At 42.8% G+C, this 25,702-nt stretch overlaps 2 protein-coding genes across 9 annotated transcripts in view; one reads left to right on the top strand and one right to left on the bottom strand.

Moving 5' to 3' along the window:
- The window catches only part of PSIP1 (PC4 and SFRS1 interacting protein 1), a 34,989-nt gene extending 30,479 nt beyond the window's left edge, over positions 1 to 4,510 (bottom strand). For 2 of the 3 annotated variants that reach the window (XM_030003239.1, XM_030003240.2), the window contains exons 1-3: positions 4,383 to 4,510; positions 3,650 to 3,830; positions 2,425 to 2,501 (exon numbers count right to left, since the gene is read on the bottom strand). In XM_030003239.1, coding sequence (XP_029859099.1) covers positions 2,425 to 2,501; positions 3,650 to 3,721 — 149 coding nt within the window. In that variant the 5' untranslated portion in view covers positions 3,722 to 3,830; positions 4,383 to 4,510. Of the gene's footprint in view, positions 1 to 2,424; positions 2,502 to 3,649; positions 3,831 to 4,355 lie in introns of all 3 variants that reach the window. The other variant, XM_041121012.1, reaches the window with a different exon arrangement.
- Positions 4,511 to 10,617: 6,107 nt separating this feature from the next.
- The window catches only part of CCDC171 (coiled-coil domain containing 171), a 153,273-nt gene continuing 138,188 nt past the window's right edge, over positions 10,618 to 25,702 (top strand). For 3 of the 6 annotated variants that reach the window (XM_030004380.2, XM_030004379.2, XM_041121011.1), the window contains exons 1-5: positions 11,409 to 12,794; positions 13,610 to 13,793; positions 17,586 to 17,724; positions 21,414 to 21,588; positions 24,472 to 24,653. In XM_030004380.2, the coding sequence (XP_029860240.1) occupies positions 12,773 to 12,794; positions 13,610 to 13,793; positions 17,586 to 17,724; positions 21,414 to 21,588; positions 24,472 to 24,653 (702 nt within the window). In that variant the 5' untranslated portion in view covers positions 11,409 to 12,772. Of the gene's footprint in view, positions 11,076 to 11,407; positions 12,795 to 13,609; positions 13,794 to 17,585; positions 17,725 to 21,413; positions 21,589 to 24,471; positions 24,654 to 25,702 lie in introns of those variants that run through there. The other 3 variants (XM_030004382.1, XM_030004383.1, XM_030004378.2) reach the window with 3 other exon arrangements.

Below are 25,702 nucleotides of genomic sequence, written 5' to 3'. Positions count from 1 at the left end.
GCTCAGGCTTTGAAAGAACACCAGAAACCAGCTACTGTGAAAAGGTCACGTAGCTTACTCGGTTGCTGTAGTTAAATCCCCATGTACCAAAAAGAAAAAGGAACATGAAAACTGAGTAAAGGAGATTACCCTAATATATAAGGTCCAGAAACTAGACTTCAGTGTGACCTTCTGTTGGTCTGCAACCAACCAGTATTTGCACTGATGTGATTTACTGGCACAACAGATACAAATAAAACTTTTATTAAAATAGTATCCACTTTATTACTCTCTTTTAGGAAAGGTTACTCTTGCTGCATTAAGACAGTGTGGAAATAAACAAAACAAACCTCAACCAAATTCCTAAAGCACATTTTAAGTAGCACATACCTGTTCACTGCCCACAGGCAGCAACACATTCAGTTGCATTTTGACAAAACTTAAGAGAAAAACAACAAGAACAATCAAAGTACAAGTTCATACTTGTTATAGTAATCTGGAAAACTGAACATTAGTCCTAAAAGTCAAGTAAGAATTACTCCCAAGCCAGTCTTGTTTTCCTTTTTCCCCATAGCTCCTTTTTTCCTACTGTAACTGTCCACACAGCTAGAACACAGAACGACTTTTTAGCATGATTAAACTCGCTATCTGGATTTTCCGAGTTGCCACTACTTACATATATATGTATATATACAGACTACTAACATGCTGAAGATACATAGCATCTAACTTGGCACAGGTGTGTAACTCTTAACAGTGAGAAGTGCAGCAGAGGCCAAGTTTACCCCATTTATTTGAATTCCCATGAAAAAGTACAGAAGATTGTTAGCTTTACCTAATTCCTGATGGATCACTAAGTTGCTATTTACAGCTATGAATCTAAACAAAATTACAAGCCATGGAACAGCATTCTCCTTTTTTACCCGATTTGCTCCTTGCTATTGTTACTTACAGGTACTTGCTGTAAGCAACACTAAGTAATATCAAGAAGCATGGGAGTTTCACCTGTCACCACTCTAAGGAGCACAAGGTAAGTGACATGATTAAAGGTCAAATGCCATGAGACAGCTGGGTCATGGAACATCCTGTACTTTGCAATGTGTACAAAACAGAGACAAGAAGTTTCTCTTACATTGTATGGATCTCTGAAATGTACTAACACTGAACCTACAGCCTAACAATAACCAGACTGCCATATAACTTTATTTTGTAATAATATCAAAGAGTGAGGAACAGACATTTCAAATTTACCCATGTAAACTACAAAAAAAAAAAAAAAAAAAAAAAGAAAACTTCCAAACCCAAGCATGTCTTAGGAGCTGAAGCTAAATTTAAAATTGGACGGGATGCTTCTCAAAATTTGCAAAGGAATTTTTAAAGCTTTAGATAAAGAGTTGTTTCTGTCTCCCTTATGTTCAGTCTGCGTCCCTGAACTGATTTACAACTGCACAAAACATCAGTATAATCTAGACACACAGATTACCAAGGGCAGGATCAAAGCAATATTGTGCTTTCAGCTGCAAAAAAAAATTCAGCTAGGGAAAAAAAATTAAGAAAAAAGATAATTGCTGCATTGTTTAAAATTATCATTAAAAAAGCCACACAAGATTCAAACCTCACAGCCTTGAATTAAATTCCAGCAACCCCTCTTTACCCATAAAACTACACACACAGAGAAAAACCCAAACTAAAAAAACTGAGCCATTGAAAGATGAGAGCAGTTAAAAAAATGCATAGGTTTGTGAGCCAAGGATATAGAAATCTTTTTCATAGGGAAATCACTTATTAAAAAAAAAACCAAACAGTAACAAGTAATGTCAGAGAGAGTAGAGGATGCTTACACTTTAATTAACGGGCAATGTATCTTGTCTTAGCATAGCTTACTAAGGGATAGATGCAAAGTACCAGATTAAAGCAATTTCAATAGATATTCAGTAAGATGAAGAAAAAAAGCAAGGCCTTTCTACAAAGTGCAAGAAACAGAGTACTTGCATATACAACATCTATCCCTGACCTGCTTACATACCATTTGCCATTTTATTAAGAAAAACAGCAGAACAAAACCCACACCATTATAGGTTTTGGTTCTTTTTAAAAACAAACTAACCCAAAACAAATCAGACAACAAATGAAAACTACACTAGGACAACCAGCCACACTATCAAGTAACATGATAATACCACTGTGGGTAGGATTTTTTTTTTTTTTTTTTTTTTTGATTTCTGACAAGGAAAGTGTACATGGTATGGTTATGGTCTACCATTCCCTTGAATAGATTAAGCAAATGTTAGAGAAGCATGTCTTGTCAAAAGAGATTAATTTAGGAATTTGGTCTGCTACTGAATACTATAGTTTAAAATACACTACATTCAGACAAGCTGTTAATTTCTTGTCACAGTATTCTACAATGAAAAAACAAATGACCCCTAAATGTAAAGAACTTACGTCTCATGGGTGCCAAAAAAGAAAATAGGCATTTTATTCGTAGGAGGCTTTACTGCTCCATCAGGAACTTCGTCCACCTAAGGAAAAGACAGACTGTAATTCAAGTCAAGTAACAATTAAGAACAGTCTAAGGGGAAATAAGTAAAAGTGTTAAGCATTAAAAAAGAAAAAAAAAAAGCTACAAAGAAGTAAAGCAGATCTCAAGATCTCTTTTTAATTGTATGTTAAAAAATACAGCAGAATCAAAGCCAGTGTTAGCAACAATAGGAAATGACAACCCTTCTCGTGTTACAGCAACACTTTTCACATAACCACTTTCTTTAAAAGGAGAGACATGATGTGCTACAGGTAAAAAGCAGAATTGAATTCCATCCAAATACTGCCCCTCCTTCAGCATAAGCAAGACTTCCTACCCTTACACTGAGCTGATAACTTGCCCAAGCCCAAATGTCAAGTGCTACAAAAAGGAAAGGTCAATAAACTTTTTTAAAAACAATTCTTAAGCCAGCATCTTAGCTAAATATCTCATAATTATTCTTTTATCTACATTCCCACAACCGTCAAATGACCTACAGCAGTCACAGAACTTGCCATGCCTCTTCAAAGGGAGCAGGGAGAATGCGAAAAAGGACTGGACAACTTATCACATACCCTTAGCTTATTCTCCAGGAAGCACTGTAGGAACAGCTGACTTTAAAAGTGAAGAGTAACCCTGCCCTAACTTTGTGTTTTTCTTTTGTCAAAAGGAGAGCAGTTATGTGGGAACGGCATTTTTGCACAGTTAGGTGCCTACACGGCTCCAGCGACATGCTACCGTACGGCAGTCTTCATTTCTAAAAGCTAAGTTATGCAAATTAGGACAACTAACGACTACTAGAGCGGGCTACTTGTTACGGGAGAAGCGACTTACAGACAAGCATAAGGCAACAGCACACCAGAGCACGGGATCTGCAATGTGATTCAGAAGTCGCTTACAACCAGGGGAGCACTACCGTGCCCCCCCCCCCCCCCCCCCCCGCACGAGGGGAGGCTGAAGGCGCGACGAGGTTGAACCGCATTGCTCCCCGCGGGCGTTTGGAAGCGCTTCTGGCAACACAAAGCTAAAACAGCAGGAGGGGAGGCCGGGGGAGGCGGGTGCGGGGCGGGAGGGGGGGGGGGGGGGGCGCGGAGGACAGGTACAGAGCAGGGGGGGCGTTGCGGCCTGCAGGGGAGGGGGGAGCCTTACCCTGGCCGGCCAATGGGGATAACCTTTCATCTTGGCAAAGATCAAGTCTCCGGGTTTGAAATCTCGGCTCATGTTTTCTCACCGACGTGACGCCTGTTGCCGCCAGGCGAACTGGGCCGAGGGGAGGGGTCTGCACCTCCAGCCCCCACCACCGAGGCGCTGCCAGCCGCCCGAGGTCCCGCTGCCGGGATAAACACACCGGGGCGGGGGAGCGGAGGACAAGGGCGACACAGGAGGGGACATAAACAGCGCGCTCCCCGCGGGCGGGCGGCCCCCCAACCGGCAGCCGGGGGACACCGCGCCGCGCCCGCCCCTCAACCCCGCCGAGGGGCCCAACGGTCGCGCCCGCAGCCCCCACCCGCGGCGCGCTCGCCGCACCGACGCCACACACATACCCACGCGGGCCGGGCCGGGCCGGGCCGCACGCAGCCAGGAGCGCCCGCCCGCCCGCCGCTCGCTCGCTCGCCCGCCCCCGCGCACACACGGCTCGGCTCGGCTCTCGGCTCGGCTCGCCCGCCGCGGCCGAAGCTTCCCCCTTCCCCAGCCGGCACGGCTCCCGCCACACGGACGCGCCGCCCGCCCGCCCCCCCACCCACACATATAAGGCGCGATGGCGCGGAAGCGAAACTCTGCCCGTCTACCTGCCCTCCCCGCCTCCCTCCCTCCCGCCGCCTCAGCCGCGGCGGTCTGGCGCCTCGCTACCCACCGCGCTGGCGCCCGGCCCGCAGCCCACCTCCGCCTGCAGCAGCAGCAGCCGCCGCCGCCGCGGGAGACACAGCCGCGTTCCCTCCTCCCACCAGGCGGGGCGGCACCAACCGGCACGCCGCAACCGGGCGGCGGAGGAGCTGGGGGGTGTCGGGGGGGAATCGGCTCAGGCCCCGCCGAAAACAGGCGGCTCGGCTCCCGCCTCCGCGTCTGGGCGAAGTGGGGCAGCCGCCAGAAGAAGCGGCCCGCCCGCCCCGCGGCAGGGAGGGAGGAAGGGAAGAAGGAAGCGAGCGACCCTCACTCACCCCCTCTCCCCTCAGCCGTGGAAGTGGCTCATTCCTCCTTCCGCGGGGCGGGGCGGCCACCGTTCTGCCGGGGGGGGGGGGGGCGGGGGGAGGAGCCGGCTCGCGGCGGCAGCGGCGGAGGGGGGCGGGGTGCGGCGAGGCGGGCCGGGCCGGGCGCGCGGCCGTGAGGCGCCCCGCGTGCTCTCCCATCCCCGCGAGTGCGGCCCCACGCTTCGCCCCGCGCTCCCCCAAGAGCGGGGCGAGCTGCGTCGGGTCACGGCGGTGGCAGCGAGGCTGACAGGCGCGGGCCGGCGCTGCCTCGCTCACCCGCTGCGGGCAGCCCGGTGACAGGCCCTGGCCCGGGGCCACGCGCCGCTTCAGTCAGTCAGGACTGCCGGCCGGCCGGGAGCCGGTGTCACCTACGCTTAAGCCTGTGTCCCTGCGCCGGGGCCCTCGCTTCCCAGCCGCGAGCGTCGCCCCGTTCACGGACCGGGGGCAGCTAATGATCCCTACCCTCGTTGGTCAAACGGACGGGGGCGGGGGGGGTGTTCCTCCCGCCCCACGAGCCCTGCTGCAGAGGCCTCCCTTTCCCCGCACTTCTCGTCCCATCCTGCTGCCGGCCCCAGAGCCACGCGTGTTCCCCTCGCCTGCTTGCTTTTCTCCATGTCTTGACTCCCCTCAGCGCCCAGCAACCCACGGGTTCAGCCTCTACAGAGCTCCTACCCGCAACTTAGTCGCCGCTAACTGCTGTTGCGTTTTCTTGCTTTTTTTTACTGGGATCACCGTTAATGCAGACTTTCTGTTACTGCCCTTGTCTGCAGAGCTCGGGTCCAGATTTTGACTCGACAGCTTCTTTCTCCCTGCCTGCCTGTCCTGTTGGGTCTAGTTCTAGTTCTAGTTCTCCCTCTGCGTCGAAAATCAGCCAGCCTGTCAGCTCTCTGTGGCTTTGGCCCTATCTGACGGTCCCACACAGCTCCACCTGCAAGTTACTGTACCTTTCGTGTCTGCTAACATGCGTGCCAAAACCAGCAAAAATTTGTAAGCCTAGCAGTGCAAAAAATTACTTCTTACACAATTACACTGGCTCACAGGGGGGCAGACCTGACCATTTTGTTCTCGAGTGCTCATCCTTGGCATGTGCTCTGATGCACAAGTTTTACGTGCCAGTTTTCTGCCAGCTGCCCTCCGTGCTACTTGCAGACAAAGGTAAGTCCTTGTGCGAAGAATTATCTTAGCGCTTTCGGTTTTGATACTGAAACTCAAGTCAGGGCCAAAACGCCCACTGCACTTGCCACAGAGCAAGTTGTGCTTTGTTCAAGGCTCTCTTGTCCTCAAATGCAAAATGGTCATTCACGTACGTTAACTGCAAAACTTCACTCCATCTGTGCTGCGCGCAAACAAACTGCAGTTTTCCAATGGCTTAAACTAGTTGAATTTGGTTGATTTTCTTGGAGGTGATGAAGCTCACATCCCTGATGTAAATATCAAGTTTCTACAGGGTTAGACAAGAGCTCATCAGAAAATCGAAGATCATCAACATATTAGACAGGAAAAAAACTTTCTTCTCATGCACAAATGGATGACCACTTGGGGCAAAATTGTTTAAAAGAATTAAGACTAAGGTAGGCTGTTCATCTGGAATTGTTTAGAGGAAGATGGAAGTTTGACAGCAGTAGAAATTTTACCTGCATTGGCAGATATGCAAGTCTTTATTTTGCCGCATTGAATCATTCCTATTTCAGCAATACATAAAATTTCATATTTTTCCTAAGTGAGAAAGTGCTGAGTACTGCAAAATCTGTGTATATTAATATTTTGCTATGCAGGAACCGACAATCTGCAGGGATTCCCTTAGCTAAGTCACTACTCTGTTGAATCACGTAGTTACATTTGCCTTCCATATCAGATTAAGTAAGTTCGTATTTTAGTTATGAAGCTATGCTTTTGGAATCTCTTGAAGACATTCTGATTTCCTCAGCCTTTGGAAGCAGTCTTTTGACTCTGACATTTCTCAGGAATCAGAAGCTTTGCACCTTGTATTAAAATCAGTGAAGAGCAGCTGAAAATACTTCTTTTTTTCCTAATTAAGGAAGCAACTCAAGCTGACTTGGTTTCACACAAAACTCTCTTGAAAAGAGACTAATGTGACTAAAGCATTTTTTATAGGTAAAGTAAAATTTGCTTTAAAGAGTGAAAAATAAAATTGTTTGAACAAGTTACATTTTGTGTGTAATCTGGCTGATTTGTACATGTTATGTAAACACAAGATTGAAGACAAACTGTTCAAATACAGGCACAATGGAAGGAAAAAAATGTGTACTTTGTAATCCAGACATTGTACTTGACAGTAACGTGCCACACTGATGCTATTACACTTTAAGGACATTATCAGCATCTTTCAGCAAATGGTTTCATTTTGAATGACAGAATCTGCAGAGCTTCAGCCAGACCTGCCACCTGATGCTTGAGTAAGAGGTCAGTACACTGATACACATTAAGTTGTTACAAGCCATTTATGAACTTTGGAGGTGAAAAACGGTTCTTCCTGTGAGGAGTTGTACGTCTTGAGCTTGCCTGTTTGAAAGAGCTGTTCCAACTGATTTCCTGCAGGTGTGGGTTAGGTCACATTGCAGAGAAGCACACTGGTATGCTGTCTGCAAGTGAAGCAGTTGCTTCTTGCTCTGCCAAGGCCAGACCCACACTGAAGCACCACGTTCTCCTCTCTTTTTCCTGGAACGCCGAGCGCTCTTTCTAAACACATCATGAACAGGTGTCTCTGAAGGATTAGAAGTAAGTTAACGTCGAATTCCATGTGTGATACAACTCTGATTTTTTTCCACCTTTCCAAAATAAACCCCATATATCCTGAATATATATGTAGGTTTTAGAGCAAAATATTCCCTGAACTGTGAAGAAATGGCTAAGACAGCGAATATATATGTGAGATGTATTTTTCAGTGTGGGAGGAAGGAAAGGTGCTTGTTTAGCTACATGCATGCAGCAGTAGTACTGTGTCTAAAGTGATTTTTGTGAATCAAGGTAAAAAATGATATGTGTGCTATTTTGGGCAAACTCATCTTATTGATTCAGTATCTGGTAAGTTGTTTTGCTGCCAAAACCTATCAGAACTTGCAGACATGGTGTTAAGTCTCTATGATTCCTTCCATATTATCCCATAATTTGTATTTCTTCATTAGCCAAGGCCATTTTTCATCACATTCAATTTTTGACTAGTCATCAGACAACAGCTGAGAGGAAGCCCGGTTCACTACTGTATTTTTGATCAGCAAAAAAATGCCATGCTGTTATTAAAAGAACTGCAACATAATGAAATCTACTAATTTTGTGCACTTGGGCAAAGAACTTCTTTGATTTGGCATGATGCAGCAGTAGCAAAACCACACTAAAAGCCAGTTATACAGATCAGGTCACAAACTAGAAATGAAGTTTTGAGCCTTACCTCAGAGGGTGTAAAATATTATGGAGCTTTTTGTTTCTTGCAATTACAACTTCAGTCTATACCTTGAAGTATATCAGTATCAGGCTATACTTCACCACACATCTTAGAAAATCTTAGCTCAAAGTGGTATTTTTTTGCAGTTATAAGCAACAGGAAACAACTCTGGAATAAAAAGTACGAGGGCACCTGAAGTGGTATGCCACTACTTGCAATCATGAAGTAAGTCATGCTGACCTGTAAGCCAAAGCAATTAGCTGTACTTTGAATTCAGTATGAGTGTTTTCCTGAGTGAGGACACCAACGGCAGCTCTGTGGTTAATACAAGCTGATTTTAACTTCATACATAATTATCTTTAGCGTAATTTTGCTCCTATTGGGGAATTCCAAATAGAAAAACCCCAACAATTTTTATGTGTTTTTATAAATATATATAAATAAACTATGCTTTAGTTTAAATTGCTAATAGTATTTCTCTGTAGATTTTTTGACGTTACAAGATCTGAGACCTTTAGACTCAAAAGTCTGAATCAAAGAAAGGTTAAGACTTCATTCTGCTTGTTTCCAGTTGTTGCATCCAGATTAAACAGTCACAGCAAAGCTGGAGAGGGGGTTACCAGACTGAATACAACCTAGAAAACCTGAGAATAGGTAAACGAACACAGCTCCCGTAGTGATAACAAAACAGTACTTACGTAAGCAGCAGTACAGTACATGCAGCCTGTCAGACCGATGGGTGCTACATATCCAGTGCTGAAGGAACACAGCACCTTACACAACTGAGAGTTGTGTAAGCTCGCTAGAGTCTTATGTATTTCCAATCTTCATGTGTCTCCACCTATGCTATTACTTGGGGTCAATTTTGATAACAGTTAAATTAAGTAGTCCCTTCTACAGACAAGTATACTTGAGTTTCCCACAGGGGATTTATTTTTTTCTGTGTTTCCATATGCGCCCATTCTATGCACTATCCATCAATAATATTATTGTCTCTTAAATGACTTGTTCATCTTCTGGACAGCGTGTTCTCAAATAACCTGGTCATTTTTGGACGGTATATTATCTAAGATAAACCTGGTCGTTTGTGGATTATATACTTCCCTAGATAACCTGGTAATCTATGGACATTGTGATACATTTTTCCTCTTCAGGTGCAGACCGATGTTCTTTTAAGAGACTATCTTACTGATGCTTTTCCAAGTGTGGTTCGTGATAGCTTTAATACAATCTTGCTCATGCAAGAGGACCCAGATTTCTCATGGTCTGTGGAAATTCAGGTCACGTATCAACAGTGAAAGACCATGTATAAAAAGTACCTTTCAAAGTACTTGTTACTCACATCTTAATGTGTATGTACTTATGATAATGTCAGTGGTAGTTATTGAACATATTAACATAAAATTGTTTTAATTCCCTTCAGCCTGTGACACACTTTCCAGAAGAATACCTTCTCCACGTCCCTAGGATACCGTAGGGTGGATTTTATTCAGCCTCTTGTGCTGCTGCTGCTGTCTGACATCATATACGCTTGCATCTGGGGCTTGAAACCTCTCAGTGGAGATGTTCCATGAGAACCTGTCCATTTGTGCAGTGAGGCCAACAGAAGGGGAGAGGTAACCTTGTTACAGGTCTCCGCCACCGACCCTGCTGCGATTTTGCCCCCCAGTCTTTCAAAATCATTACCTGTTTGCATTTCTTGGTAATCTGGGCAAAGAATGCACCGCCCCACATTTGAGGACATCCAAGCCTCAGCCTGGCGTTCACGTTAGTCGGTTGTTTTCGTTTCCTGTACGTATATTCCCCATTATCTCCTTTTGGGGATTCGGCATCCCTAAAACATGGCTGGGGTCGCCCGGCTGCAAACATACCCACATGCCAGCAGCTCTGGGCAGGAGGGCACAGCCAGCCTCCCGTACAGGAAGAGGGGTGTTTGGGGGTGACACCTGCGCTGCTAAGAACCGCCCGACGATGACGCTCGCTGGGGTGACAGCTCGGCGTGCCGAGGCCGGCGGCAACCGGCGTCAGCCGAGGAGACTCGCGCGCACCCAGAAGCCTCGGATGGGCCCGAAGCAACTCCCGAGCCCGACGCAAGCCCTCGGGGAGAGAGGGCGGCAGAAACCGCGGGGGGGCCGGGCCCCTACGCCCGGCCTCCCCGGCGGCGCTCCCCGCTCCGCGCAGGCCGCCGCCGCCGCGAGGGAGCGGGCACCGCGACTCCGCTTGCCCAGAGGGCCGGAGCCGCGGCCGGGCAGCGCTCCCGCCCCCGGCCCGCCGGAGGGAAGCCGGGGCGGGAGCCCGGAACGACCGCCGCCGGCCGCAGCTGCGCGCCCCACCCCGCGCATGCGCAGCGCCCCGCCTGCGCCGAGCGGCGGCGTTGCCGGGGCTTTCGGCGGGCTCAGCCGCGCGCCGACGCAGCCGGAAGTCGCCGTTGGGAAGGCCCGGCGCGCGGCGGGGCGGGGCCGCGTCCTTCCCTCCGGGCCCTAGCGACGGCGCGGCCCGCCGGCGGCCACGGACAGGTGGGACCGGACCGGACCGGACCGGCGGCGGCGGTTTCGGCGGGACGGGCGCCTCACGCACGGCTCGGGAGTGCCGCGGCCGCGTCCGGCGCCTCCGGCAGCCGCCTGCCGCGGCGGTGCGCCACCGTTAGTCCCTCTGGCCGCCTGCCGGCGGCGGCACGCTGCCTGGTGCGCAGGCAGGGCGGCGGGAGGGCCGCGAGGCCGTTCCGCCCGGCACCGGCAGGCCGGCGGCGGTCGGTGGACGGAGTGCCCGGCCGTGTCGACGGAGCTTCGTGCTCGCTTCTCGCTGGCGGCGGTCTTTGGGCGGCTGCCTGCGGCTGCCGCCCTGCCCTGAGCTGCCGCCCAGCCCGAGGCTCCCGCCGGCCCTTTCCCGTCAGCCGCCGGGACGCCGTACGTCACTTCGGCCTGCCAGGTACACCGGCAGAGCCACTGGTACAGAGTGCGCATAAACCAGTGGCGTCTTTGGTGTAAGCGTAGTGAAGTGATGCTGTTGCTTTGATTTTTAGCTTGCATAAGATTTTTGGTCTACGTTAATGAAAATCTAGTGCTTCTTTCGGCTGAAACAACTGCTGGTGAGTTTTTATACGTCCCAGTGCAGATATTAGTTACACCTGGCTTTGTATGATCTAAAGTAGTGCATCTTTAGATCATAGTTAGATTTATTTTGAGTAGTCTCAACCACAGAATGGTTTGTGTTGGACCTTCAAAGATCATCTTGTTCCAGCCCCCCTGCCGTGGGCAGGGACACCTTCCACTAGACCAGGTTGCTCAAAGCCCCATCCAGTCTGGCCTTGAACACTTCCAGGGATGGGGCATCCACAACCTCTCTGGGCAACCTCTTCCAGTGCCTGACCACTCTCCCAGTGAAGAATTTTTTCCTAGTATCTGTTCTAAATTAATGGCCTTGCTGAAGTTAGTTAAGTGTATTCAGAAGTTCATGAGGTGAATATGATACAAGTTTTGTAGGGAGCATCTGTCAAACATATTAAGTCCTCAAACAAACACTTCTTATACTTAGGGGGCTCCTATGAGCCATTTCATGCCACTTGAATGCTTTTTTTTTTTTAGGTGAAATAGCATGCTTTTGGAATGCATTAATTTGTGTGCTAATAAACTAGCTATTGATATATATTTTAACAGAGGAATGTTTCGTATTCAAAACTACTACCATTCCCAGAAAATGTTCTTTAGATTTTTTTTTCTTCCCCCTCTATGTGACTTAAGAGCAATTTCGGGAAGTTTAAAAACTGCAGAATGATGTGGATGTGACAGTACATTTTGATTATGTTTTGAGACTAACATTTTTTTCTACTGTTTGTTATGAGATTTTTGGTGTAGGTTGCAGTAAAGCTTAAAAGGGTGGTATGAAAAACTAGTTTGTCAGTGTTCAGACCTACATCTTAGTGTGAAAATTTGGCATAATTGATAGAGGTATAGTTTCTCATACCCTGATACCACACATTTTTTTATTCAAGTAGTTGATCTTTGTTGAGTACAATACTACAAATACTCTGTCAGGATTGTTCTTCTCTCATGTAAAGTTGGAGTTTTTAGTTTGCAAGTTACTAATAATTTAATGGGCCTTAACATGTGCCTAGCAATTGTACCACAGACTTGTCTATACTTTGCAAATGAGGTCTTTGGCTATTTTCTCAGTTGAGATGGAAAGAAAGCTGTGTTACTTTCTCTAGGAGTGTGAGTGACAGTTGTATGGTAGTTATGTGTTTTGGGGCTTATGAACACATGTGCCAAGGTGAATTCTGATGGGTAGATCTTAATAATCACAAATGATACATCTAAATATTCTTTGTTAACAAACCGAAGCAAACTTAACCTTCATTGTACTTTTCTTCCCATATTACTTCACTTGATTTTGAAGATACTTTGGAGTAACTGCATGTTTGAATATAAAGCAGTATGATAACCCCGGGCACCAGCTGTTATGCTTTTCTGTGAGGAAAAAAAAAAAAAAAAAAGTTTTTAGAAATAATAGGTTTATTCTTGCTGCATGTTTTGTTAAAATTACAGTTTGAAGCAGAAATGCGTTTTTTCTTCTTCAGATTTCTAGATTATTAGCTACTCGAACAAACAAGATCAGCTTATGTTTAATGTATTACATCAGGTACTTCTGCGTTCAGTCCAATGGAAATAGATTGTGGCAAACATGTGGCTGCAAGCCAGAGATGGTAAAGATGGAGTCCAGGCTAGTTTCTTGTTTTGGACTTTAGTGTGGATGTCCATCTGCTGTGGAGTTCAAAAGCAAACCTTCATAGCTCATTAATCTTCACTGTTGAATACAGCTTATTCTTTATATGACCTTGCTTTAATTGATGGAAAGAACTCATAAAAGAATTTGCTATTCAACTTGAAGGAGTTTTTTTAAGGTCTATGTTATAAATAGGTTATCTGTGTTGATTTCTTTTTATGAGTAACACTAAATTAGTGAGCTTCTTCTAAAGGTGAGCTGACTAATAGTTTAATTTAGTATTCCTCCTGTATACCCCTAAATATTGCTGATACACCTAATACAATAAAAGTACATTCAGGTAGAAGGTTCCAGGTTTATGAAACAGTTAGAAGACTTGCTATGTTAAAGACTGCTATTAGACAGCAAACCTTGGATATTGACCTGCTACAAAAATCATGGGACATGCATTTATCTCCCTTAGAATTATTTTGAAGAGAGATGGAGTTTGTCATCCTCTTAGGAGAATAGAGAATGTAGGGAAACAATCTGTGCAAACATAACATTTTGTATTGACATCCTTCTGAAAACCCTGGCAGTGGATATTCTACTTTTTTTTTTTTTTTTTTTTTTTTTTTTGTCTACGATATTCAAGTTTAGTCGACTAGCAGGACAATCCTCTTTTGTTGACTAAAACTGATGTCACATTACAGTTGGTGATAATTGTTCACATGACATAGTAGTAACACTGTTTGGTGAGTGTTAACAAATGATTCTTCTATTATGTTGCCAAATAAACTAAAGCATTTGTTACAGGTTTTGTTACAGGTTTTAATGTTTTTGCGAAATGGAGAAGAGTAATCTTTGAAGCTTGTCAACTAAAAGTATATATGGTCAAAGAAGATGTTCATTCTCCAGAGTTTATAGACTTAAAGAGCTGCATATTGGACATCATGAGTTTGTCATCTCCAGTCAGCTATGCTGTCACGGAAGCTAAATGGTGAGCTCCACTTCTGTATTTTTAAGTCTAATAATATGGTTCATGTTTTTGTGGTTTATTTTCTAGATCCCTGAAATTAAGTAATTCAGACTGAAGAAGAACCAAATATGGTGGGATACATGCAAGCTGTGCCCTGTCAATGTAGTCACTACATGAAAAGGTTTACTTGAAGGTGTGCGTACTGGCCATCTGATGTGCAAGAATTCTCACATGATTGTAGGAATCATGACTTAGAGATAGAGGGAGTTCCTGTCTGCAGTTAGGAGTGGTGATCTGGAGTTACAGAATGGTTTTCTGCATTAGCTGAGGTGGTAGAGGTCAGCCTTAAGTCTTGCACATGGCTCTTATTTTTATAACCTGATATGTGTTTGATCTTTGGCACAATTAAAGTAAGCTTTAATTCATTCTGTTTGTCATGCTGTGAGAGCTATTTGGCACTATTTGAAGTCTGATGATACAAAACTGCCAATTATGTAGGAACAGCAACATTCCACAAATATGATCTTTGGTTAGGAAATCGGACTGCAGACGACTACTTCAGCTGGGAAAGTTTAGCAAAATTCCACTGCTATGTAATAAATGAAAGAAAATTTCTCTCTGTTAAAAAATGACTATGTTTTCTGCTAGATGTGGAAGAAAAGCTAGTGAAAAACTGTTTTTCTGCAGTGTGCTATGTTCACTGTAACTAGCTGACTTTTGAAGTGCATTTGAGTTTAAAGTTTTTGAGTTACAAAAAGTCATTCTGCAATGTAGGACTCAAAAGCTATTTCACCTGCTTGTATGCTTTCTTGAAGAATCTTAAAGTACTAATAAAAATGGTGTCTTAGATAAAAGCTGTAGGTAAAATACATATTTTAGTTCAAAACCAATGATCGATGAACTATTAATATATAAAACCGGAAGTACAAAGCATTCTCTGAATTCCTATTAGACTGCAAATCATACATGCTGTGAAACTTTCCAGAGATTTTTTTTTTTTTTTGTGGTTTTGTCTTTGATTTAAGCTTCTGAGAGCTATATGCTTGTAGCACTTCTACTTGTAATATGAATATGGAAGAAAGAATCTCTTACAACAGGTATACGAAGCTTTCATAAAGTACTGCATGTGCTGGCGATGCTGTGATGATGAAATAGCACAGAAATAAGAATTCTTAAAGACAATCACTATTTTATTTGAAAACGTTTAAGTAGACAAAATAATGAAGTGGTTAACATAGTAATGTTCCCTTGTTTTGTTTTGGTTTTTTTTTGAAGTGGCTGATTCAATTTGATTCTATACTAAGAACAAAAATAGGGTTTTCTGCTTTATGTATTTAATTTTTAAGTAATGGCATTGTGAGTTTAGAAGCTGTGCAGAAAATGCTATTTTAAAAAGGTGTTTAATGCTTTTTTTCCCAGTAGTTACTGTTGTGCCTTAGTGCTCTTAAGCACTTTTCATTTCTATAATGTCCCTAATTTGCTATTACTTGTGATGTTCTGTAACTTGTTAGTGGTTTGGGGTTGTTTGTTTTTTTTTTTTCCACTGGTCCAGTTAAGCAGAACAGTTAATCACATAGTTAAATTTTCCTCTGAGTAAGTTTTATTGTGTAGATATCTCTATTGTGCTCTTTTTTTTTTTCCTGGATAATTAATAAAGGAGTTGGAATGAACAGTTTTCATGAAAGCTGATTGCCATACAAACCAATGTCATTTACTTAAGAGATTTAAAGGTGTTTTTTTATTTACTCTACAAAAAGCACTCATTCCCTTGTTTACATTCAGTGTGCTCTCCATGCAAGTATTAAATATCACCAGGTTTAAAGAAGCAAAACGACCTCCCTGCTGCCCGCAAACTAACAAAATCATTACCCTTTCCATAACCCTTGTTTCTTTGCCCTAGTCCTCCCCAGTTTTCAATCTAGGTTCTGTTTTAGTCCCTAACCTGTGCCTTGCTAACTTTGGTGCTGCCTGGGCTTTAGCTATCTGTAGTTGAGATTGATACTTCTTGTGTCATCTCTGAATAAGTTGACTTGCCTTTCTTTCATCTGTGTTTTTCCCAGCCATGGAAAAATAAAGGTCTCCCAAACCTATTATCTGATGTCCACAAACAAGCTTTTATACAGTTTACAGGTACTCTGGCTGTTCATATCCTTCTTTCCTGCTTGACTTAGAACTATATCTTCTTATTGCAGTGGCTAGAGTTGCATAAAATAATGATATGTGATTTTACTTACCTTGTTTCTGACCTTTTGCCCTTTGAGTTATGTTGGTTCCTTTGGGTATGGCTCCCATAGTAAACATTGAAAGCTAATGATGTGCCTGTGGTTTTCTTGCAGTACATGCTGGTTTTAATGGTCCTTATCTCCTACATTTAATAAATACATAAAACGTGTTAAGCACATGGCACCCTGTGGTACAATTACAGATGTCGTACAATTACAGATGTCATACAATTATTCTGATCTCATAGATGAAGTCCATCTTGTTTTTAAAAGGAAGTAGACTTAGTATTTATTAAATTATAAAATATTTATAGGCTGCAGCTAAAAACCTGCAATTTCATCCTTTGTTATTAGTAATGTCTTTAAAGGCAACACTTAATCTAAATTACTGTTCCCCTTGTTGATGATGTTTGTGCCTTTTTTGCTAGTCAACTTCTGTGAGAAAACGTGTATTTCATCAAGTAGAGTACTCAGTCGTGGAAAATCTTAATGGTGCACAAACCTAGGAGTACAGTCGTCATTTTTTTCTTTAGAAAGAACAAATAATTAAATCCTGGTAGACTGTCATTTCTGTAACTAATACTTAAGACTTCATGTAGACAAAGGTAAGCTATTTTAGTATTTTCAGTTCTGAATGAAATTATGCCAAATTTGTTGTTAATTTAATCATGTTTCTTTTTACAATATATTTCATACTTAGTGGTCCTGATGACTTGTGCTTTTGTGTGGAGCAACTAATTATTGCAGCCAGTCTTATATATATAAAAAAATGTGAAAGCTGACATATATAAAATAATGTGAAAACTGATTTTCAACTCCTGAAATCATTCAAAAGTTGCCCGGTTTGAAGTTACAATAATTGCACATAAGATTATTAAACTATTTCATTTTAATTAAATATGTGTTTTTTTACTGATTTTTCATTCTACATATAAAAGCTTGTTTTGATTATTTTAATATTGCTTGTGATGCTCAAGGGCTGATCCTGCTAACTGCCAAGTAGATTTTCTTTTAACTGAAGTAGTGGAAATGAAGATACAGGTTATTTTAGAGGACTAGACCTTTAATTTGTACTGTGTTTGCTTGTGTGTAGTTTAAATGTATATCTCTGAATAAAAAATGTGGAAAAGTGATTTTTGTTCCACATATGTGCATTTGTTTCATGACAGAGGTGGTTTTGAGATGGTAATGGATGTTAAAAAATGAGCCTTACTGCAGGATACAAACAAAAACTTGCTAGTCATTTTAAGTGATTGGAATGATGTTTTTTTAAACATCCTGAAAGTTTAGTGAATCAATAATAAAGATAATGAAAAATAATAAAAAACATGTTATGCTTAAATCAACTTTAGGAAATCCAAAGTGCATATCTGTTTTAAGTTTCTGCTGCTACATCTCTCATATCTTGCACAATAAGCAATTCTGTATAACCCTGTTTTCAAAGAGCAATAGCGTGATGACAATTGCATGGTGTAATTTTACTTAAGTGAATGTTTAGAACTTTGGGCTCACAGTATGATCATTGAAATAAGGGAACATTAAAACTTAAAAGGTATACTTACTTTTTTTTGAAAACATTCATATTTTGCAGCTTACATAATGCCAAGTGTGAGTCACAGTTACTACAAAATAGCAATGAATCAGAATTGGATGCTGCTGAAGATCTGAGAAGGAAACTCTGTCAAGCTAAAAAAGAAAAATTAGATTTAACCATTAAACACAATCAAGAAGTAAGGACTTTTTTGTTTGCTTTATTTAACTCCTGGAATAAATGCAATCTTGTTTCGTTAGAACAATACTCTTGTGTGGTGTATCAAAAGCACAGTCATTAGCTGAAAAATAGCAAGGTGGCACTGTACAGACCTCTCATACCTGTTCATAGGAGCTCTTAGCACCTCTGCTGGCATTGTTAATAGTTAAAGTTGCACCAAGCAGAGTGCAAATTTTCTTCGGGGAAAGGAGTCACTGCCGCTACCAGTAGTTTGTTAGATAAAATTGCCTGGTGACACAATACATAAAGGCCACAGCTTGAATCTAGTCTCATAAAAAGATCTTATTTAGTTCCTATTTATATTTTTTTGCAGGGTATTAAAGTGTCATTTTAATTCTGCAGAAATAATTTGCAACTCATAAACCTAGTACAGTATTTTTGTGTGTGTGTACAGCAAATCCAGCTGGGATAGCCTTCGGTGGTCTTGCAATGTCTCAGCTTGTGCAAATTTGCAGTTTTCAGTAACTATAACAATGTGTAACGTACAAATGTAGTGATGTGTTTGTCAATAACTTCATACATGTTAATGAGAACTTCATTCGTAGGGAAGTAATTTACCTGCATTACAAAGGTTTTCCCTGATGCTGTTGTAGCAAATTAGTATTGAAATGAAATAGTAGTAAGAAAATACTCAATCTTTTCTTTAGCTTGAATATCAGCTTTCGCACTAGTATATATAAGAAAAAGTGGGCACTGAGTACGGCAGTAGTTGGAATCAGCTTCAGATTTGTTGCTACTAGGCACACTTCCCACACTTGCTAATGCCAATCTGGCAGCTGGTATCCTGGTTTAAACTGCTGGTGCAGAAGGATTGTTACTACTATAGGTAACAATTCTGCCCTTAGCAGTTTGCTAGGGGCAGTTGATGTGGGTGCTCATTCACCTGTTTTGGGCTAAATCCAGCCAGTAAACCAAGTTTGTTGTTCCATATCCATTTATTTATTGGGGTGTATACCCAAATGAAGACATTCCTGCTTTTCCCACAATGACTTGCTCTTGTGCTGCAGTTAATTTGTTATTTTCTCATTGCCCCATCAACTGTGGGGTGATTGTTTAAAAATGGATCCCTGGAATTAGTCTGGATTTTAAAAAAAACCCAAGCAAACCACCTCTTACATTGAGAATTTGAAAGCTGGAGGTCCACAAGGATCTTCTGCACCATTTTGCTGTTGTGGTTTGCACCACAAAGTCAGATTGCATTTTAAGTAAATAAACTACTTGAAAGACTGTTCCCCCCCCCCCCCATCCATTTACTGTATAGTTACAGATAATGAAAGTGTGCAAGTTACCTACATGTGTTACCTATTACTGAAGTCAAGGGACTACTTTGTAGATGTTCTGAAGAAATACATGTTTTACTTTCCTCCTTGTGGTGTTGAAATAGCTTGAACTTGATTTTCTGGACCCAGTTTTTGGCAGCAAGGAATAGACTATGTTTCCTAATCTGGATAAGATCGCTTTTTGAAGCATTTTCTGTTCTTCGTTGTCTGTTAAATTTAATAGCATTCTGTTTGACTAATGAACATTATTGGACTGAATTTTATGTTCATATGTATACTTGTGAGTTACTACATGTCTGATAGTCTAGCATCCTAACATGACTGTTTCTCCAAGTGTTAAATTTAAAGAAAGTTACTAGAAAATTGCCTATGGAATACAATGTTTCTGTTGCTGCAGATTTTCCTCTGGAGTGAAGGAACATAAAAGTATGATGACTTTTATTTCCTTAAGATAGTGTATTTTTGGAAGAGTAGAGGGGTATGTTTAAGGTACATGAAAGTTATCCAGGAATGTCCTGGTTTTGGCTGGGATATAGTTAATTTTGTTTCCGGTAGTTGGTATAGTGTTATGTTTTGGATTTAGTATGAGAATAATGTTGATAACACACTGATGTTTTCAGTTGTTGCTGAGCAGTGTTTATACTAAGTCAAGGATTTTTCAGCTTCTGACGCCCAGCCAGCAAGAAGGCTGGAGGGGCACAAGAAGTTGGGAGGTGTTGTGGTTTAAGCCCAGCCAGCAACAAGGCACCAGGAGGCTGCTCACTCGCTGCTCCCCTGTGCCCCATGCCGCTCCTTGGGATAGGGAGGAGAAAATTTAAAGAAAAGCTTGTGGTTTGAGACAAGGATGGGGAGGGATCACTCACTAGTTACGGTCACGGGCAAAAACCAGACTAAACTTGCGGGGAAAAAGCAAAATCAATGTGTTGCCAATCAAATCAAAGCAGGATAATGAGAAATAAACCCAAACATTAGAGCACCTTCCTCCCCACCCCTGCCTCCTTCCTGGGCTCAACTCCACTCCCGGTTCTCTCTACCTCCTCCCCTGCAGCAGCGCACGGGGACGGGGAATGGGGGTTGGGGTCAGTTCATCACATGTTGGCTCTGCCGCTCTTTCCTCCTCAGGGGAAGGACTCCTCACTCTTCCCCTGCTCCTGCGTGGGGTCCCTCCCATGGGAGACAGTCCTCCATGAACTTCTCCAGTGTGAGCCCTTCCCACGGGCTGCAGTTCTTCATGAATTGCTCCAGCATGGGTCCCTTTCTGCGGGCTGCAGTCCTTCAGTCACAGGCTGCTGCTCCAGCGCGGGCTTTCCCACTGAGTCACGGGCGTCTTGGGGGGCCTCCCCCCGCTCCGGTGTGGGCTCCTCTCTCCCCGGGCTGCAGGTGGGCATCTGCTCCTCGGCTCCCCTCCACGGGCTGGGGGGGGACAGCCTGCCGTCTCACCACGGGCTGCAGGGGCATCCCCTCCTCCGGCGCTCCTCCTCCCCTCCTTCTGCACTGACCTCGGTGTCTGCAGAGGGGTTCCTCTCACATTCCGATCCCCTACTCACTGCAGTTCCCCTTCTCAAATCTGTTCTCCCGGAGGTGCTGCCACCGTCACTGATGGGCTCGGCCTGGGCCAGAGGCAGGTCCGACTTGGAGCCGGGGAAGCTTCTAGCAGCTTCTCACAGGAGCCACCCCTGCGGCCCCTCCCCTGCTACCAAAAGCCCGCCACACAAACCCAAAACAGGAAGGGACACAGCCAGGACAGCTGACCCAAACTGGCCAAAGGGGTATTCCATACCATGTGATGTCATGCCTAGTAGAGAAACCGGGGACGGGATGGGACAGCGGGGGGAGTTGCTTGGGGCTGGGGTGGGCAGATTGCTGCTTGGGAACTAACTGGGCATTGATTGGCAAGTGGTGAGCAATTGCATTGTGCATCACTTGTCTTGTATATTCCAATTCTTTTATTATTGTTATTATTGTCACTTTATTATTTTTATTATCATCACTATTATTATTTTCTTCCTTTCTGTCCTATTAAACTGTCTTTATCTCAACCCATGAGTTTTACTTTTTTTTTTTTCCTGATTCTCTCCCCCATCCCACTGATTGGGGAGTGAGCGAGCATTTATGTGGTGCTTAGTTGCAGGCTGGGGTTAAACCACAACAAGGAATAGGAACAGTTTGCATAAAACCCAGTAGAAGTACTTAAAATCTGCATAAATGTGTATTTCCAAGACTATATTTCAAATTCAAGTGGAATAAGAAGGCAGCTGTAAATGCAATTCAAAATATCTTTTAAAAATATTCTGTAGGTGTATTTCTATAACATGCATTTTTTCAGAGGACCATTGTTGCCAGTTTTCTGAAACAATTTGTTTTCTAGCTGTCCAACTGTGAAAGCCAGATAGTCAAATTACGGTCGGAAATTGAGAAAGGAGAGGCTCTTCGACAAAGTCTGGAGTATGAACTGGCAATTGCCAGAAAAGATGCTCGTCTGAAAACATATGCTGCAGAAGAGGAGTTAAGTGATGCAAAAAACAAACATGCGGAACTGCAAGGTAAGTTTCAAAAAAAGCAAACAGGGAACAAAGGCTAAGTCAGTTCCAAGTCAGGAAGACAAGTGAGAAGCAGTGACTTAATTAAATTTTCTAGTTATTGCTGTTTTTCTTGGATTGCTCTTACCTTTCCCATCTCTTATCCATCTGCTTTTGTAAACTCATAAGAGTTTACAAAACTCCTGCTGTTGCACGTGTGAATTAAAACTAACCTGCTAAACCTATCAATGCTCTTTCCTCTTGCCTTTTACCTTCTGTTGTTCCCTGTTTCACTGCTGTCCTTGGACAGAATTGTAATTGTGGTGGCTGTCTCCACATCCTGGTTGTCACTATGTCCAGCAGTTCTTCTTTTCCATTTCAGGGAAAAAAAGAAAAAGTCCATTCCTGTTCATTTGTTTGCACTATTTCCAAGAAGTTTTTTCCAGAGGTTCTCATCATGCTGCTGCTTTCTTTCATCTTTTCAAAGGTTTCAATTGTTGTCATTGCTCATGTCTGGTTGCTTTTCTTCTTATCATCCTTGTTTCTCCTTTTTTAGGTAAGGGAACATGTATGTTATGACAGTAGTATGTGGAAGGGAAGGTTTTTACCTAGACATTTTTTTCCCTACTAGTTTTGTATTCAGAAACTCAGATTTCCTTGTTCTTCCTCAACAGAGAGAGATTTCTCATTCTTACAAGTAAGTGAGGTGCATTTTTAATTACTTAAGTATGGTACTTTTTTAGTCTAGTGTAGGAGATGTATTTGTGAGTGTGCTGAACCATTAATGTTCCATGAAGAGTGCTCCTTGTGGAGATTTTATCCGTTGAAGAATGAAAGGAGACTTGGAAACTTACAAATACTTAAAGTACCAGGTGTTTTTTAAGATAATTAGAAAGCTGAACTTTTCACTCATTTGGAGAACACATAAGATTTTTGGTTTTTTTGGGGTTTTTTTTTTTGGATTGCAAACTGGAAGAAGGCATTTTTTTTTCCCTTTGGAAATTCTCCTGTGATTGCAAGCTGAAGACTTGATCTGCTAGTTTCTCACTTAGAGGAAAGCTATGTTTCGTTCTGTGTATGCTCACTTTACTGCTAGTTTGCTCGCCGATTTAGGAACAGTGTGTGTGTGTATTTTAAAATACTTTAATTTTCATTTTGTGATTCGCCTTATTATTCAGAAAACTCATTGGCTGCTGTATTGGGCCCAGCTGGTAGGTGTCATTGGCAGGTGTGAGTCTGTGGGGCCACCTGTGTGGGAGCAAAGAGGTCTGGGCCTGCCCAGAGCTGGTCCCGGCCAGCTCCGCAGCGGGCAAACCCACCCAGTGCTGCGCACCAAACCACCCACCGGAGAGTGCCTGGTGCCTCTGCCAAAATGTGTTTCAGAAAGGGTGGTAAATGCCAAGAGGAAGAGAAAAAGAAGAAGAGAAACAGCAGGAGAGACAGGAGCAGAGCAGCAGTCTGAGCAGGAGCTGGGGCCGGGCTGAAGTAGTGACTGCCCATGCAGGCACCAGGAGGCAGGACTCGGAAGGACTGTTGCTGATGGAGGACCCACAGCACAGTGAGCCCAGTCTGCTGTGCTGCCTGTCACCTTCCTGAAGGGACTGGGCTACTATGTGGTAATGGGACTGGAGAACGAAAAAGGGGTAGGATAGGTTTTGCAGTGGGATGTTTCCCTAAATGTGTATGTCTGTCTGTGTGTGTTAGTTTCTTTCAATACCAGAATCAGGAATTAGAAGTCTGTTAACTGTTACATTGGTTGAAATTTCTCAAACTTTTTTTTTTTTTTCCTGTGACAGGTGTCAAAGAAGTCAAATAACCATGGTGTTGCTTCTCAATTATTTTGCAGTTTATAACTTACTGCTTGTTTTCCCATATCACTTGGAGCCTTCCTCACCTCATTTGGTGCTTTGATGTGACCCTGACTTGCTCCTTAGTCAGAAGGCCTTATTTATAGCTTGGCCTCTTCAGTATTTCCTCCAAATTGTTTTTCTGCTGTTCTCACTGAGGCTTAACTTTCTGCTGTCTGACAGTCCTTTCCCATCATTGTGTCCACTGATTTATGTCATCTTAATGTGCCTCTTCTGTTCATTTTATCCTTCTCCAACAGGGAAGAAACTTCAGAAAACTGGGATGAATTTGAAATAAAAATCTGTTAGAAAGTGGTGATCACTTAAATGCCAATGTAGGTAGTTGTACTCAGCAAAATGAAAGCCGATATAAAGTACTTTCATCTGAAAGCCAGTTTGTAAAATAAAGCAAAGTTGCTGGTCAAACTGCTTAAATAACTAGGCATAGGTACTGAAGCTTTCTGCAGCATTTAAGCTTTCACAGAAGAGTATATGCAGTGTTCCCCTATCTCAAGGCATTTAGTGTGCTGAAGATTTAAATCTCTTGAGCAGCAGTAAATTTCCTTGGAAAAGTTAAGTCTTTGCTCACTAGCCCAACCTGCCTTAGGTTTTCCTATGGTCCCTTTCATGGGGCAGGTGCCTATCTTTACTGTCACTTAAACTGAGCTCAAAATTAATTGATACAGACTAATACCTACATCAGATAAACATTGGCCAATAAGCTGGCCAAATGTAGAAATCTGAAATTAAGTCCTCCATGCTATAGAGACCTCACATGAAAGAGTTACCTCAAGTTTTTATTCTTTTCCCAGAGGAGAAGAGTTTTAATTTATAAAAATCTCTAAAGCATTCCTCTGTCCTTGTGTGAAAGGTGCTATAGGACCACAAAATTTGATTGTTTCTTTGTAGTGAAGGTCGTGCTCTCTGGTGGTGGGAGTGTTAATGTTGCAATGTTCCACAAGATATCACAATACACAGAAAAATTGACAATCATTACACCTTTTTTTTCCAAACATGCTTTGCAGTGCTACATGTCTTCTTCCTCTTTTTCTATAAACAGTATTGAATGAAAAACTTCAGCAGAAAGTGGCAGAGAGTGAGAAAATGTTTCATATTGCTCAGCAGAAGTGGAAAGAACAACAGCAAAGGCTTGCAAGTGAGAAGGATGATATCCGCAGAACTTGCAACAGTGAATATGAATTGCTTCTTAAGGAAAGAACCAAACTAGAAAGTGTTTTGCAGGTATGATATTTTAATAGTTGAAAAGTTGCATGAGGTGATGGCTGGAATTTTTCTGGTGCAAAGTGTGTGGTGGGTTGGGGTTGTTCTGGTTTAGGGAAAAAAAAAACCCAAATACCTAAACACTGCAGAATACTTCTGAAGAATATAGCTTTATAAAGTTACACTTACTGTTTCACAGTATTTCTTGCTTTGATGGAATATGTTGTGGCTGATTTTCATGGTAAACACCTAAACCAAGTTACTAGTGCACAGTGGTAGTGAGGCCCATTTGCACTGTTGTGCAAAGCTGCGTTAGTAAAATTGGGGGCACCCAACACCTAGCTTCTGACTCCATTTGCCTCTTATCTCCCCCAGTCTGACATCTAATAGCCTGTAAACACGAAAATCATTTATATAATACAGACACTACACACTGTGAGGGAACTCAAACAGTGGTGATGGCACTTCCAGCTGTGCATTGTACATTATTTGCTCCATGCCACGTATGAAGAATGACCATTGTTGGAAATGTTGCCGTTTGGTTAGGGAAAAATCATCTAATACTAAGAGATGGCCTTATTATCTGTTTCAGACTGAGGGTTTTTATTCTTCAGATAACTAATTTAATTGTATTTCATGATATAAGTAATTTTCAAAGTTGAGTTGCACTGGTATGCATAAATCCCTTAGGTGTTAAATGTGTAAAAAATAATAAAAATACAAAATTCTTTTTACACTTTTTTATACAGTCAAGCTATTCAAAACTGAATTATGTTTCAAAGAAATCTAGTAATATTATGGTGTGGAAGTGCTGAGTTAACATACCCAATTTTTACCAGCTCCACAGGGCACAGACAATTACACAACTATAATTTAATAATTTTAAACTTTTTAATTGACAACTGAATTACCTTATATCTTAGCAATGTAATAATACCATCTGAGGAGAATCAAGAATGTATTCAGCTATAGTTATCCTTTATGCTTTTAGAGAAGTGTAGTGCAGAGGCTCTGTTAAGGCTGATAGCCTTTTAGTCATATGCATGATGTATGCAGAGAACAGAGTGCTA

This window comes from Aquila chrysaetos, chromosome Z (assembly GCF_900496995.4).
Source record: "Aquila chrysaetos chrysaetos chromosome Z, bAquChr1.4, whole genome shotgun sequence".
Classification (NCBI taxonomy): Eukaryota; Metazoa; Chordata; class Aves; order Accipitriformes; family Accipitridae; genus Aquila; species Aquila chrysaetos.
Note: the sequence above shows the minus strand (reverse complement) of the source record. Positions and strands in the feature narration are given on the sequence as shown.